At 36.7% G+C, this 15875-nt stretch overlaps 1 protein-coding gene across 1 annotated transcript in view; it reads left to right on the top strand.

The window, feature by feature from the left end:
- Positions 1 to 15875, top strand: part of b4galt2 (beta-1,4-galactosyltransferase 2) — a 118960-nt gene that overhangs the window by 77318 nt on the left and 25767 nt on the right. The window contains exon 4 of the mRNA XM_088927591.1: positions 15666 to 15853. Within this exon, the coding sequence (XP_088783717.1) occupies positions 15666 to 15853 (188 nt within the window). The remainder of the gene's footprint in view (positions 1 to 15665; positions 15854 to 15875) is intronic.

Genomic DNA, 15875 nt, shown 5'->3' with positions numbered 1-15875 from the left:
TTCTTAATGCTTAGAAATATGACTTCATATGACTGCTTTGTTTTCTTGGTTCTTGTATAGTAGCACAATTATTTTTTTTTTCATTGTGTTTAGCATTCAAGCAGTGTGAACCATGTTCTGAAATTGGCTTATTTTCCATTTAAATGAGAAAAAAAAACATGGTTCCGTTTACGTGACACTGACAAATGCCAGTAAAATGTGTGAAAATGTCATTATTTGTCTACAGATTTCATTTCCTGCCCTTCACTTTTCCTTATTAATGTCATTTGATTTTTGTCTGCCAACAGTTGTTATTAAGTACAAGATAAATAACATTATAGCAGTCACATTAATGTAAATGGCATACTGATGTGGTTAAAGAATTGTTAAAGCTCACCGTTTGCTTAATGAATTTCGTAATAACTCTTGGAAATTGTAAAGTTCTCTGCCGACTTAGAATCTCCTTGTGATATATTACAGTATACATTAGCTGTGCCTATCTTTGATAAGTGCATCCAAATCAGAAACCGGAGGACAAATTGTATCACTGTTGCTGTTATTATATTGGTTGGATAGTTTATGCAAAATTAAACCTATGGTTAAACAGTTTGTATTGGGGTCTTTGTGTTTATACAATATGATTGTAATGTCCTGCCACTGGAAATGAGTTCTTCCCTGCTCACAGCGATTACCCTTACTGCAAAACATTGCTTTGGTGACAATGGTGAATCATCCAAGTGGTGGATAGATATGTAAAATTCACAAATACACAATTTACATGTAGATTATTGGATAAAATCAAGAGTAAATAGTTTCATGCAGGGATAGGGATAATATAGGTACCTTGCAACGTCTGACTTATCTTTTGAAGAAATGCTTCGTGGGCTTTCTTAATGTTTTTCTAAATCCCCAATTTAATCGATGATTGAATATCAATGAACACGGCTGCGTCTATGTTGGGATATCATTCTAGTCCCTTCAAGACAGTGTTCTGTTTGCAGCGAATCAAGCCAGTTGGCTTCCTTCACAATATGAATCCCCAAGCTCTGATCCCACACTTTCTTTTTTTATGTCCTTTTTTCCTTTTTTTTTACTTAATCTGCTAAATCGATTTATTGGCTTTTTGTGATATGTCACCCCTCTTGTGGCCTGTGCTAGGTAATGGATCAGTCCAGATACAGAAAGAGTTACACTGTACTATAGCCATCTCAAAGTACCGTCCTTGTCTACCCTTCTTCTTGCTTTTGAGTGAACACCTTAGTTTTTTCACCACCAAATAATCAGATGGGCCAATGTGCCATTGAGGCACAGTTCTAAGAGAAAGATCTCATCACTTCCATCGTGGTCACTGACTTATTACATTTCCTCTGCTGGAAATAAATCAGTCGAGAAATACCTTGCGAGTTCATTTAAAAGTATTTCCAGAACACCAGCTTGACAGTCCTCAGACTTTGCCTGTACATTTACTGTGAATGACCTTACAATATTGTGCATTTAAATGTATACTATGTTTAGGGTACGGATTCAAAGTGCACTCTGTGTGTTGTAGGGGGGTTGAAATCCAGTAAGTTTTAATAGGTAAAAGAGGCTATTTCTCAATATTTCTTTATGTGACTATTTATTGTTTCACCCAACAGTTCATGCAGCATTCAATGTACTTGAAAAAATCTAGAGGCAGGTATCAAGCCTTGGGTACTTGGCTTTAGCATAGTATGTCTGTCTCTGCACACACAAGTACCATGATATGCATTGTACGTAGTGGTACATAGTGGACTTTAAAGAAGATCCATACAGTAAGAATAGGTTTGGTGAATTTAAAGTGTTAAGTCAGTCTACTTGAGACCTCAATTGGAATCTGTATACCAATTAGATGTGAGAAAGTAGCATGGGGACTGTTACTAGAAATCAGCTGCTAGTTTGATCCATTGACTTGTAATTTAGTAATGTACTGTACCAGTTGTGCTTTTAAAGGTTGGGCTAAGATTCTTTGTACCGGTAAACCCAACAGTTGAGTCTTAAAAGAAACATTAGCCACTTAACAGGATGTTACTCGAATGGCAAAGATATGTATGTATATTAATTGATCTCTGTAAAAATCCCAAGAGGGACACTGTGAAACTAACAGAACAATTACTGTAGACTTTATTGGAGAAGAAAGGAATTGTCTTTCAAGCCATTAAGTAAAAATGTGATGTGTAATAAAATGTCTCCTGTATTAGATTTACATTAGAATATAATTTAATGAGAGTATGAAAACTAAGCTGTGCTTGCTCCATTAATATACTTGCAATGTAACCCTAAACCTACATTTGGATCTTGTCTTCATTTGCATTGCAGCAGCAGACTGTTCCTGTTTATATTTCCCATTGGAAAATTGCATGTCTCTTTGGTTTTCTCTCCTTTCCTATCTTCTGTGTCAGAAAAAATCTTATGAAGGTTTTAAATATACTTGCTTCTTCCTTCAAGACAGACATGTCCCAGAGGGCACGCGTTCACTGCAACTGTACTGAAAGGGAGTAAAACTGTTGCCTTAGAAAGGCAGAGAGAAAATAACTAGCACTGACTGGATCAAAGCTGTGTCAAAATACAGCTATGAAAAGTGCAAAAAAAAAAGTCCCTTTTCATTTTAAACTCCCTTTATTTTTACCTACGGATATGTTGTATTAGTATAAATAATGCGCAGCATTTTTAGTTATTTTTATTAAACCCAGAAACCGTAACAGTACAAACCATTTAAGATGATTCTGTCCCATAAAGAAAAGTTTTGACTTTCTTTTTTTTCAACTTTTGGTTTCTAAAGCTGATGAATTCTAAAGTTGAGTTTTTTAAAGGAATTTTTATGCAAAAGCACAATGATGTTTCACTTAAAAGTGACAGAAATTTCTTCACCTAGGCTCAGTATTTGAAGTGGAGACATGCTTCGCTTTGTACAACCCTAGAGCAGATGACAAGGTACAGTACTAGTGGCATCTATAATAACAGGCACTGTGACCTTTTTACACTGAAACCTAGCTCTCTAAGCCACTTATTCACTCAAGTCTCACTGTGCAATCATTGTTCTTTACATGTATAACCTTTGTCTCATCTCTATTCTAGTAGCATCTCCGAGAAGCAGAAGGCTTATCTGATGAGTATTAATGTCAGAGAGTAATGGGGAGTGAAGCAGGATCCATTGACAATCTGACAACAGCCCTGACGTAAAGCACTGAATACATTTCACGACTACCACACTCCAGCAAGCAAATTAACTTACACATGTACTAGCAATGAATGTTTTTATAAGAAGCGCTTAGATGCATTGCATTTTAAGAAGCAGAGAAGAATGAGTCTGGAAGATAGGACATGTTAAATTTGAATGCTAAACGTGACACCACTGCTTTTGAGTTTAATATAAAAGAGTGCTGTGCTTATACCATTGTCTATTCTGCTGACTTACAGTACGTGTAACAGTAAGTTTATATGTCACAAAAACACCTACAAAGGCAGGTAACAGACTGGGGAACATTGTGAGATTATAGAACACCACCGAAAAACAGCTTGTGTATTTAGGAAAGAAAAATGCTGGAATGTGGTCCCAGTTTCTTGTCATTTGTAAAAGATGCATTGCCAGCTTTCAATGATTTCCTTTGGAGATTATGATTATTGTATTGCACTGGCATAATGAAATATAATAAAACACATTAATTAGTATGATGTAGTGTTCTCTTTCAAGTCAGAGTAAAACATTTCAGTTTTTCTGTCAAATAATAGTGCTCAGTCCATTAGCAATGATAGGAATCCCTCTAAGATTGGTAAGCAGGGATATTTGTTACGAATTGAAGCTTTAGCCACCTAGAGGCACATCCAGATGAAATTCAGTCTTGTAAATCAGAAGTTAATAGTAATAATAATAATTGCTTGCCCTTCTATAGCGCTTTTCTGGACACGCAACTGAAAGCACTTTACAGGTAATGGGGACTCCCCTCCACCACCACCACTGTGCAGCCCCACCTGGATGATGCGATGGCAGCTATAGTGCGCCAGTACACTCACCACACACCAGCTCTCAGTGGGGAGGAGAGCAGAGTGATGAAGCCAGTTCACAGATGGAGATTATTAGGATGCCGTGATTGGTAAGGGCTTGGTATTGGTAATGGGAAATTTGGCCAGGATACCAGGGTAATACTCCTACTCTTATAAAAAAAACACCATAGGATTTCTAATGACTACAGAGGGTCAGGATCTCGGTTTTACGTCTCATCCAAAGGACGGCACATTTTTACAGTATAGTGTCCCCATCACTGTGCTGGGGCATTAGGACCTATACAGACCGTAGGGTGAGCACTCCCTACTGGCCCCACTAACACCTCTTCCAGCAGCAAGCTTAGTTTTTCCCAGGAGGTCTCGCATCCAGGTACAGACCAGGCTCATACCTGCTGAGCTTCAGTGGGTTGTCAGTTGTGAGTTGCAGGGTGATATGGCTGCTGGCTGGAGCAGTTAGCTTTGTTTTAAACAAATTTGTCTTAATTTTAATTTTAATTTAATTTTAAAATTAGTTGACTAATTAAAACATACTTTAGCAACTTCTCTTCTGATAATTGCTGTCTCTTTTGGAATACACACAATAATGCATGAGTTTTGCTCTACTATATAGCATTTTCCTTGGTGCAAGGACACGTCTTTCTTTGCAAGCAGAGAGGAATTTTTTAAAGAATACTCTTTTTATAAAGTACAAAAGGAAAGTCTTGCCCTTGCAAGGAAAAGGGTTGTTATTTCTTGAAACCACGCAAGTATTTTTTTTCTAGTCCCTCTTGTGCCTGTCTTCACAGGTTGGTTTATGCAATGTTAAAACATTTTATTTTTGCAAAAGTGTGTTCAATTTTTAACCGTGTCCCACTGTCAGGGTGATTGTGCCATTAGATACTGTACATATTTTCCAGTTTTCTCCATTGACTACTGTAGCTGTATCAGCTACTTGAGAAAGGAACGGAAGATTGATTGAAGTCTGATAAAGCCTAAAATCTGTCGGATTGAAAGGGATGAAAATTCCAAATTATTTTTGAATAAATAACTTAATTTCTAATTACATTTTTACATCCTTCAATTAATGAGAGTTTTCATGCATTAGTTATTCCAATTGTATCCTGAACATATAATTAGCTTTTGTGGAACTTGGTTAATTGGATATATAAGGTAATGGGGCTGATTAAGACTTGTAGTTTCAAGTTAACTCCAAGGACACTTGTCATGTAGGAAGTGCACAGAGCCTTCTGCTCTGGCTCTGCAATGAGCCTGTCCTCCTGAAAGGAAACATTTTACGAAGACAAGCCCCGGGGATGCATAATTCACAACCAAAGGGTTAAAGGTAGCTTCTCAGAAAGCCAATTGAAAAAGGACAAATTTCTTGCTCAGAACCACTTGTTGCACGCTTCATTAAGAACTTAAAAGGAGAGTTTTCAGTTTAATCTCAGCATTATTCTTAGGCGCGGTTAGTACTATTGACTGCCTTTGCTTCTGCTTGAGCTACAGAGAATGTGTAGAAAGTAATTGCCAGTGCAAAATTAGAGCAGTGTGTACCGGTTGAAGATGTGCTTATCCGCTCCAAAAACATAATTTATTAGATTTTAAATTAAAGTACAGTACTGTATATTCATGCAGCATTAAGTACCAAAAAATAAATAAATGATGCAACAAATCTCAACAGAACACAGTACAGTAAAAAACAAAACGTCTGTCTTTGTTCTGTGATCTGTGTAAAATCACTAACCAAGGCAGATCTGGGTTACTGAATTTTACATGCACATTGACTTTGCTAAGCAGATACTGTAGAAAATAATGAAACATTTTTTCTCGTTTTGTGAACAGTTCCCAAGTTGTGAACATTCAAAAAAGTGGAATCCTTTCCCAGCATGTTGAATGGTAGGGAAAGAAGAGGTCTCAAGATGTCTTGTCAGTCTGTGGCCTTCATAACGAGATCATATTTGTCATTTGAAATGCTTACATGAAAGGTATTTAACTACAATATTATTTGTGTGGTTTGTAGATGGAACTTCCTCTCTTGAAGAAGCAAATCTCTGCTTGTGTTGAATTGATTGGTTTTCCTCTTAATGGGATTTGTAATCAGTCCCTACAGAAAAATCACAGCAGATTAAATATTTTAGAAATACATGTTGGAGCTTAAGTATGCAATCCTGTGTTGTAGCTTTATTCATTATTTGGCTGTTAAGCAGGTAAGAGACCTTTCTCATTTGCATAAAGGGCTTTTTGATGTCTGTGTGATACCATCATGCCCATGTCTAGAGAGAGCTTTCTTTTCTGAGGAAATACATTCCTCAGAAAATCCTCAGTGAAGGAAAAGGTGAGTCAATATGTCTTTTAACTTTGCAGAATCTGTAATTATTTCTGTCATAGCGGCTGAGTTTAGAAGAGGCAGTTGCGTGCTTTTCAGTTCTTGGGTCTCAGGTGCAAGCCCTGTAGCCGCACATGAGTGAGAAGTCAATGAGCAAATGTACATTTCGCATCAGTTCACCTTTGAGCCGCTTGACTTTTAACATGGGACAGGCAACAGGGCTTTAGCACTGATTGGAAGAGAGGAGATGTTCCTCATGGACAGCACCACCCTGGAAGGCCACAGGAAGGCGCTGTGTCTCAAAGAGCTGAGAGAGCCCAATGGACAAACCCCACCTTACAACTGGGCCAGTCATTTGCGTGTCAGCAGTTGGGGATGCCTGGTCCCGGTCAGTTGTAAAATAACCCAGACTCAGACCAATGACCATGCAGTTTAAACTGCACTTGGAAGAGCACCTTTGCTGGTTGAGCTACTTAGGGGACCTCTATTTCTTTTGACAGAAAAATAAAAATGTATGTTTCTGCCTCTTCAGTAGAAGCAGATGGAAATAAAATGTCATAGCAGTTTTTGTTTTTGAGACGGAGATTGTAGCTTTTTTCAGATTTTATGGTGTTTACTTGGTTTCTAATTCTGTGAATGTAAACCCAGCCACTACAGCAGAGAATACAGTAGAATTGTTGTGGCAGCTGTTTTCAGCCAATAGCGATGACATAAAATGTTCTAAATGGCTTATTCCATTGTCTTTTGCAGGACAACCATTAGAAATGCTGAAAATCAGTCACACATTGTCCTGTCAAAAAAGTTGGTGATGCCATTACCAGCTGAACTAAAGATAATTTATGATTGGATACACATATTTTTTTTACAGTCTACCCTAGTACAAATCTAAACTGAACTTTTATGCAGTTATCATGTATGCATATTTTAGACAGAACTTTTTAAAATATAAAGAATTAGAGCTGCACTGTTTTAACAAAGGCAGTGGCTTCTACTGAGCTCTCCGCAGTGTGCCCAGGCACAGTCATTCTTGCTATCTGCTGTGTAGCAGTGAGAAATGTGTTTTCTCAATAATGCTTGACCTTTTAAGCAGTATAAAATTGAGGTCAAGATCCATACAGTAGCAGTGTAATTATAGATCTGACCCAAGTTAAATTAAAGACTGCAAAGGTCCTTTTAATGTCTGCTTGGATTTTTTTTCCCAAAGACCAGCAATTGACACATTTCAGGTAGAATCAATTACTGAGCAAACTAGCTTTGTTATGCATGTTCTTAAGGCAAACGCATAAATAATACAAGATAAGTTTAATATTGTCAATAATGTAAAGTCAACCCATTTAAAACTTGACTTTGACATGTTTGTATGTTAAAATGTTTTTAGTATTGATAAATTTAGCCCAGAGGACTATGTCTGCTGAACTAGTGAAAAGGGGACCCACAGACTGAAGTCGGCATGCTTTTGGGACAAAAAAATTAATTTAAATTAATTTAAAATATAAGACTTTAATTACTATTTTGTAACAGTAGTTATTCTATGATGTACCCACCCAATTTGTGATAACAGTTGTAGATTTACAGTTCTCAGAGTCCATAGCTGTGTGCTAAGACTTGAAAAGGGCACCATCGGGAAATTCCAAATTGGATAGGCATATAAAAATAGTAATTTTCTGTAATTTGGGTGATATATTTTTTAATCTTATTTATGCTGTAGTTTTACTGTAATTGATTGGGAAGTGTTTGGCCATTTTCCATTTGTGTGTAAAAGTATTCATTGAACAGGAAGAGGGTGTTCTGGATTTGGTAGTATGAAAATTGTAACAGTTCTTTTCTGAGATTTTACACGGGAAGTATAGTGGATCCATTCTGCTCTTGCACTATACTGAGGTGTGCTCTGCTGCACAGTGGGAGCACATACTGTACAGTACATGGGAAATATTAGTTGTTGGGCAAATTCATTTCTTCTTCCCCCACATGTTACCATGGAACTCTCAAGCAGCAAACGGCAAATTCATGAGGACCAGCTCAATTCTCCGTCTTGGTTTGCCAGTTATTTTTATATGCCCTATGTTGCTCATTGTTGTGAGTAATCTTTCCAAACCACTTTTTTGACCTCGCACTTACTGTACATAAAACTTTTGCTGTCTTGTTCTGGAGAGATAGTAACCACCTCATTAGTCTTGAATATCTTGACGATGGATCTTGGTGATAAAGCTTATGGATGAAAAACATCAAAAGTGTTGAGGACAGTAATATTTTACCTTAGCTCTTTGGACAATCTCTGAGTTTCGCTCATGTGTGCAAGATTCTTTAATACCAACTATTAATAATCAGTGTGACTTCTAAAAGGTTTTGCAAACATTGAATGCTTTCTAAAATTACCTTATTACCAAAAACATTACAAAATTAAGTTTATAGTGTTTATGTTCAAAGTAACTACAGTGTAAAAGAGAATTTGAATACTTGCTTAAGACATATATGTAATTTTTCTTATGTTTGTGCTATTGATATATTCAGAACACATTTTCATGCTTTTTAGAACATGAAGAATTTTGATTTATGTACAGTATGCATTTAATTACAGTTCCACAAGGATATGAATCATTGTGATGGCTGTCATATATATTTGTAATCCGATTGAAGGTTTGCTTGTTTACTGTATAGTTTACAATTCCGCAAGGAAGAGGATGTGTTTAAGAAGTTGCAAACAATATGTAGGTGGATAGTAGAAAAAGCCTAGGTATTGCTGAGAAAAAAAAAGTGAAATTAAAGACATTTTTCACAAAGAGATAGACACATACATACATTTGACAGAATGGTTTATTAAAGCTATAAACATCCTCTCTGGGAAAGCACTTTAAACAAAGAAGACATTTTTGTGAAGTGTAAATAAAAATGACAACAAATAACCAATCGTATTTTATTCCTGCTCCAAGAGATTTGATTGAGAGTGAACGTGTTTTAGTCAAACAAATGTTAAAGGTAAATTTTGGACCATTAGAAATTTTGCAAATGAGAACAGGCCATTCAAGACATCTTGTTCACTTGGTAGTTTAGTAGCTAAGTGAATCTAATTACAGTAGTTCCTACCACTTTTTGAAGAAGCGCACAGTCTTTTGTTTTTAATTGTGACCCTGTGTTGTAATTTTGCTCCTGTGTCTGAAGTTGTTCAATGGGTTGATCTGTCTGTACTCCTTTGATTTACTGGAATCAAAGTACTAATATCATCATAGGTGAACAAGTTCAGTGAACCGCATTTAGCAACAGAGAACTTTTCTGTCTGTGCAGCACAGCGGGCAGTAATGTGATCTGACACAGAGGTAAGAGACGCTTCAGTTAGTGTTATTGTGAAGCAGGTGCTCCATTTATCTCAATATAACATGATCCTTGGCCAAAGGGAACTTGGCAAATACACATGGCATAAAGCTGCTGGTAGCTGTGTGTTCTGTATTGGTTCTTTTGCATAACTCATAATATGTAAGTGTATCTACTACATGAACTCAGCCTGGTCTTTAATACCTGATGTAACAGCTTTCTACTGCTTGTCATATTAAACTGATGGTTAATTGGTTAGTTAAATGGTTTATCCATTAATGGAATACCTTTGACACAGATGTGTTCTAGCAACCTCCAGATTTTGCAAGTACTGACAGCTGTGCTTTCTCCAGTGTTATAGCTGAACTTGGTACAGCCAATGCTGTCTTCCCTACGAACTGTGCTTGGCCATTTTCTGTCAATCTCTGTTACCGCACTTGTCTCTTGACCAGGACTGTGACTGAGCCACAGAAAGGTGGGGGGAAAATGAATGAGTGGTGGACATCAAGGAGCCAGATGTTGATCTGTTTCACTCTTTTGCCACACCAGGAAATTCCAAATGAGCAAATGTACATTCCCTTGAAAAAGTCTGTTTTTAAAGTAATGTCCTGAGTACAGAAAAAAAACACTGCATGTATGTTTTAGAACATGGATCTTCCTACACTACCAGCCTACTACTATCACAGCAGAGTCCCTGTTAATTAGTCCTGTCGATCACAATTGTTAATCAGCATAATTATTGTACCTGTAGCATGTCTGTTCAATGAAATCTCAGCTGTTAATGAAACAATATTGTACTTTTCCCATTTCTTTAATATGTACAGTAACTGTGGGGAAAAAAAACCTCCTTGAAAAAAGTTGTGCAGTAGATTTCTGCAGTGAATCTCCTGCTGTTGTTGGTTTATATTAGCTGCCATTCCTTTAATTTTGTTACTGAATTAACAAGCCTGAGCCCTGCTGATGAACAAACCTCTAGGATTAAAAATAAGGAGGAGGATTAATACACAGCTGTACTAATGCTCCAGGCAGAATAACCATTAACACAGGAGACAGGAGAAGGGAAAAACAAGAATTGTACAGTATGAAAACAAATTTGTTTTGGTAAATAAAGCAATAAGGATGCCAACTTGCATACAGTATGTGAGTGTGTGTTTTTAGTATCTAAATCATCCCATTTGGCCTTTCATCTAAATGTTCCTTTTTCATTCCTATTAGGTAGAAGGCTAAAATAAATCTGCTGTTACTGAATATTTGTATAGAGCTGAAGCCACATAAATGTTTTAAAAGTTATCTGTAGCAGATACGCAGTGCCTCAATAGTCATCTGTGATTAGGAGATACACTATACAAGTCTCCCCTAAAGCCTTAAAGCCAATTGATATGGTCTTCAGACCTATTAGTGAAATAATTTCAGTGAGAGATTTATTAAAGCTTACAGAAAAGCAACTTACCTGCCTGCCAGTCCTTTAAACCCTAATGAGGTTATTGTGAAGCCTGTGTGATCCCTGCTGCTGGGAAGAAAGCAGTTAGAAGTCATCCTGCAGTTCACAGGCTCAAGACCTAATTACTAGAAGTTATGGTGAGACTCCTGACAAAACTATTGGAGAAGCATGAGGGTGACTTTTTGCCTATGTTCATTAAGGCAGCAGTGTGGAGTAGTGGTTAGGGTTCTGTAACTGGAAGGCTGCGAGTTCAAATCCCAGGTCGAACGATACCGTTGTTGCTTTGAGCAAGGTACTTGTCTGAATTATTCTTGTAAAACACCCAGCGGTATAAGTGGGTGCAAGTGGATAAAAGTATCCGCTCAATAAATGAGATGTTGTTAAGAGAGACATTGCAAAAGCTTTGAAAGGGACAGTCTACTTATGTTTTATTTTTGACTCACTTTTCAGAAACATTTGAAACTCACCTGATTAGACGTCTCATCAGCCCAGGAGGGTTCCCTGAAATAACATTTCATCCCTTCCATTTTTATCTCCATAATCATTTTTGGGGAAGAGCACGTTGTCAAAGGACAATTCTCTTGCATTGTCATGGAGAAGAATAGTCTTGTCTTCATCAAACATGATCTAATCTATTAGAGCATAATTCAACAACAAATAAGTAGAACTGGTGGTCGATTTCTGCTGTTTGTGCGATAGATCAGGAAGTGCATTTACTGTAAGAGCATATAAAAGTGTAATTTAAAACCATGTTCCACTAGTATATTTTGACCAGCCCACAACATTACAAGCCAGCCAGACGGGGATGATGTAGGGTGTTGTGCCAAAGACTTTTGATAGGTAATCTGTTAGACGCATACACAGCTCAGTTGTCAGTCTGACCTGCAGTTTAGTTCTATCTCGATAGCCTCAACTGGACTGGCACTGATAGCCAGAGCTGCTGATAAGGTTAGTCTGTTCAGCGCTGATAAACTCAGAGAGCATTGCTGACAACTTTGAGAGCAATCACTCAGAATGACTGACATCTTTAATCCGTCTTTGTAGCCACTAGGGGGTAAAAATAACCCCGTGGGTCAGATTCATACGTCGACCTGCATAGCGATTTAGAAAAAAAAACGCCAGTGGAATGGGAGTGTTGATTAATTATCCCAGTGATAATCTGATAGAGATGTAAGAGAGTTAATTGCCCCTTCCAGTGAGCTTCAGGCATAGTGTGAGTACAAGTGACTGGCACAGATAAGCTCTGTTGGTGAGGAACAAATGGAAGCAGATCTAGCTTGCACTTTTCAAACAATAATACAGAACCCAGAAAGCAAATGGCCCATAACAACGTTTTCCTCCTTGGATTAAATGCAGGGTTCAATGTGCATCTCTCTTACTTTCACAGTTTGAGTGTAAAGTGGTACTGTATGTAACCAGCACTGCTGGTATCTCATTCCACTCTTGTTGTTTAAATGCAACAGATACCTCGCATTTTCTGCTCTTACCCATGTCTGATAACAGAGAACAGATGCTGCTTTACTCTTGTGTTAATACTGATTCATTCGTTCTGAAGTACAAATGCCCTTTTCAGTCATTGCTGTTGACTTTAACCTTATGTACTGTAGGTGACAGATAATGAACACTGATAGGTTTAATACAGTAGGTTACAAATCTTTGTGTATTAGAAATGTTTGCTTACTGTATATTTGGTTTAATGTCAAATATACCTGGGATGCCTGTTGATGTGGAGTTTTTAAGCTCCTAATGGGTACAATAGCATTTTCACTGGTGCTGTGTCTGTGGTTTTCCACTATAACCAGAGTTGGTTAATACAGTATGACTAAAACCATCAAATAAATAAGACAGGTGAAATAGCCCACCCTCATTTGTACCCATTCTGATAGTGAAAGCTCTCCTTAAGATAAATCTTAAGTTTACGTACTTGACAAAGAGCTTCAGTTAATAAATTCTTGATATGTTTATAGCAAAGCACTTTGTCTTGCATTTTTGTTGTGATTCTCACATGTTAATAGATTGTATTAACTGTAACAAGCTGTGAATCAGTAAATATTCAGTGAAATTGTTGTTTGTAATTCATGGCTATGAAGCTCTAGAAAGATTTTGGAAAACATTTTTATATCAAATAATAACTTAAGCTGCCTTTATGATAAAACCTAAACATCTTCATGGAGCTGTTTGCAGACTAATAAAGCACTGGACTGTCACATTATTCCTAGAGATACTTGAAGATTTGGGGGACTTGTCTTATTACAGCAATAAAAATGAATTAAATCATGTTTAATGAGCAGCCCAGCTTAAAAAAAGGAAGTTTCACTTTTTTGATATTGTCTTTTTTTCACTGATAAAGCATATATTGAGGGCGCTAAGAAACTTTTTTTGTGTGGCTTCAGGAACATGTAAGTGAATATACATACTGTATTGATTGAAAATACTCATTAAAAGCAACTTCACCAATATTGCCTTTAATTTGTGTCTCTCATAAAACATTCTGGGGGCCACAGGAAACAGACTTTGGAAGAGCAGTAGAACATGATGACTGTGCTTCATAATAGATAAAAGCACTTTATCTTAATATTAAAAAAAAACAATAGACTAAAATAATTGTAGAATGTTGTGTTACTTTTACAGTTTCACATAATTTGTGTGTTCAAATACAGATCTAATGAACTCCTTAAGAATGTTAAGATATACTGTAATAGTATATAGTTTATTATGACAAGTAAAGGAAGGAAAATGAAACTAATTACTGTAAAAATACGTGGCACTGCAATGAGATTGCTTTTATTCTCCATATGTTTATTATCCCAATTTACAATTTGTTAAGCAGGTATTACAATAAATGTTATTTAGGAATAACCACAAAGCCATTACACACAGCGGCATTAAAGTACTGTTGAAAAACAAATACACTGTACTTATCCACCAAAGCATCAGCCTTGTGTGTATGTGCATTGAATTTAATCAGTTAAAAAGTTGATGTTTTGTACGTCTTTGTTCAGCAGTGCATGCATTTAGGGTTCCCAGGAATATAATTTTTCTTTACTCACCTATTGAGATATACATATCAACCACTGACCATCTTTGCTTCCTGGAATAGGGATATATATACTTTTGGTAGATGACAACGTACTGTAGATTAGGATACTGTTTGGCATAATTTAAAATTGGTCTCCCGACCCAAGCCATCAGATGGTGCATTTTAATTTTGTCCAAGCTTCAACCCATTATTTCCTAAAGAGTCTTGCCGACATCCCAAAGTGTGCTTTGTGTGTAGAAAAGGCACTTTTTGTCACAGATGTTTCTGTGTTCTAAGGTCAGCCTCCTCAATTCTCCTCATTTCCTCAAAGTTCCTTAGCTCTATACCATTCCTGAACTCCTCAGTCCAAGCCTCCAATTTATACTGTACAATTAAAATGTTGCTGAACCTGCCTCTAAATATTCTCCTTAGAAGGAGAAAATGGAATTGGTCATGTTACTTTGTTACTCACGCCTCAAAACATTCGTTCTCAAGTTCTTTTTAATAAAAACTAATGACAGGTTATTTTCACAATCGTCTCTTCCTTTTTGTATTAAGTTTTAACTTATTTCCACTCTGTGTTTTAAGACATTATTAAAATAACATGAAAATGTGAAGTTTGAAATGTGTTTTTGCCCTATACCACACGACAGTTTTGATGAATGCCCTCTTTAGCTGGCAAATGCCAAGATATACCTACAGCCAAAAAAAAAACAAATGCCTTTTTTTCATGGATTTATATGTGGAGAAATGTGTGCAGAAATGTATCAAACATGTCACATCACATGTTGTAATCTTTCACTTTCTTTGAAGTCAGTGCACATTAATGTTATGTTCTAGGACAGAAAGAAAATCTTTAATTGCAAGTGCTTTTGTATAAAAGCCGAATGATAGTCAACAAAGTCACTTGCATAATGATTCCTTGCATTTTTCTTAGCACTTTTTTTTCTGCGCCACTAACCCCAACACAAAATTAACAAAGGATGCTCTTTCACGAGCAGCGAGTGAGACTGCTGTTTTGCAAAGATTACTGCTGCAGAAAATGAAATTTACTTGAGTCAAAATACAAAAAATGACACACCTTTACACTGCCATGATGTGTTATTCCCGATCCCTGTAAATACTGTGATTACCTAAATCTTGATTAATGTCAAGCATTAGTTACACCTAAAAAGCTGTACCTTGTGAGTCTAAGTCCGAAAAGCGTAACATTCTTTTTTTGTTCTTCTAGCAGAGTCTATATATAGTATTTGAACATGGCATCTTTTCCGTCTTGCACATAGGGGAAGAACATTATAGATAGTTATCTGTAGCGTAAAATACTGTCAGTAACAAAAAGATGGTGTGTTATTTAAAGTACCAGCTGTTTTTTAGTAAAAGTAAAACACTTTGTTTTTGGTACTACTATCAGTACTAGTTTGAGTTGCAAAGATTTCACGTTATTAAAATATGATACTGAATCAGCATTTAAGTCATTAAAATGTAGTCTATTCAAATCTGTACTTTTTTTTAAACAGAGGTGAAAGCCTTCATGGTTTTTTATCTCCAAACCACTGGCGTGAGATCAAAACATTCTCTTTTTCTTCTAGCTGGGGGAAGACACCTTTAACCGAGCCAAGCTGCTTAATATCGGCTACACAGAGGCACTGAAGGACGCAGAGTATGACTGTTTCATCTTCAGTGATGTGGATCTTATCCCTATGGATGACAGAAACCTCTACCACTGCTACGACCAGCCACGCCACTTTGCCATTGCCATGGATAAATTCGGATTCAGGTAATTGAAACATTCCTTTCTT

Source organism: Atractosteus spatula, chromosome 11, assembly GCF_055471065.1.
Source record: "Atractosteus spatula isolate fAtrSpa1 chromosome 11, fAtrSpa1.hap1, whole genome shotgun sequence".
Taxonomy (NCBI): domain Eukaryota; kingdom Metazoa; phylum Chordata; class Actinopteri; order Semionotiformes; family Lepisosteidae; genus Atractosteus; species Atractosteus spatula.
The sequence above is the reverse complement of the archived record's forward strand: the minus strand, read 5'-3'. Positions and strand labels throughout refer to the sequence as shown.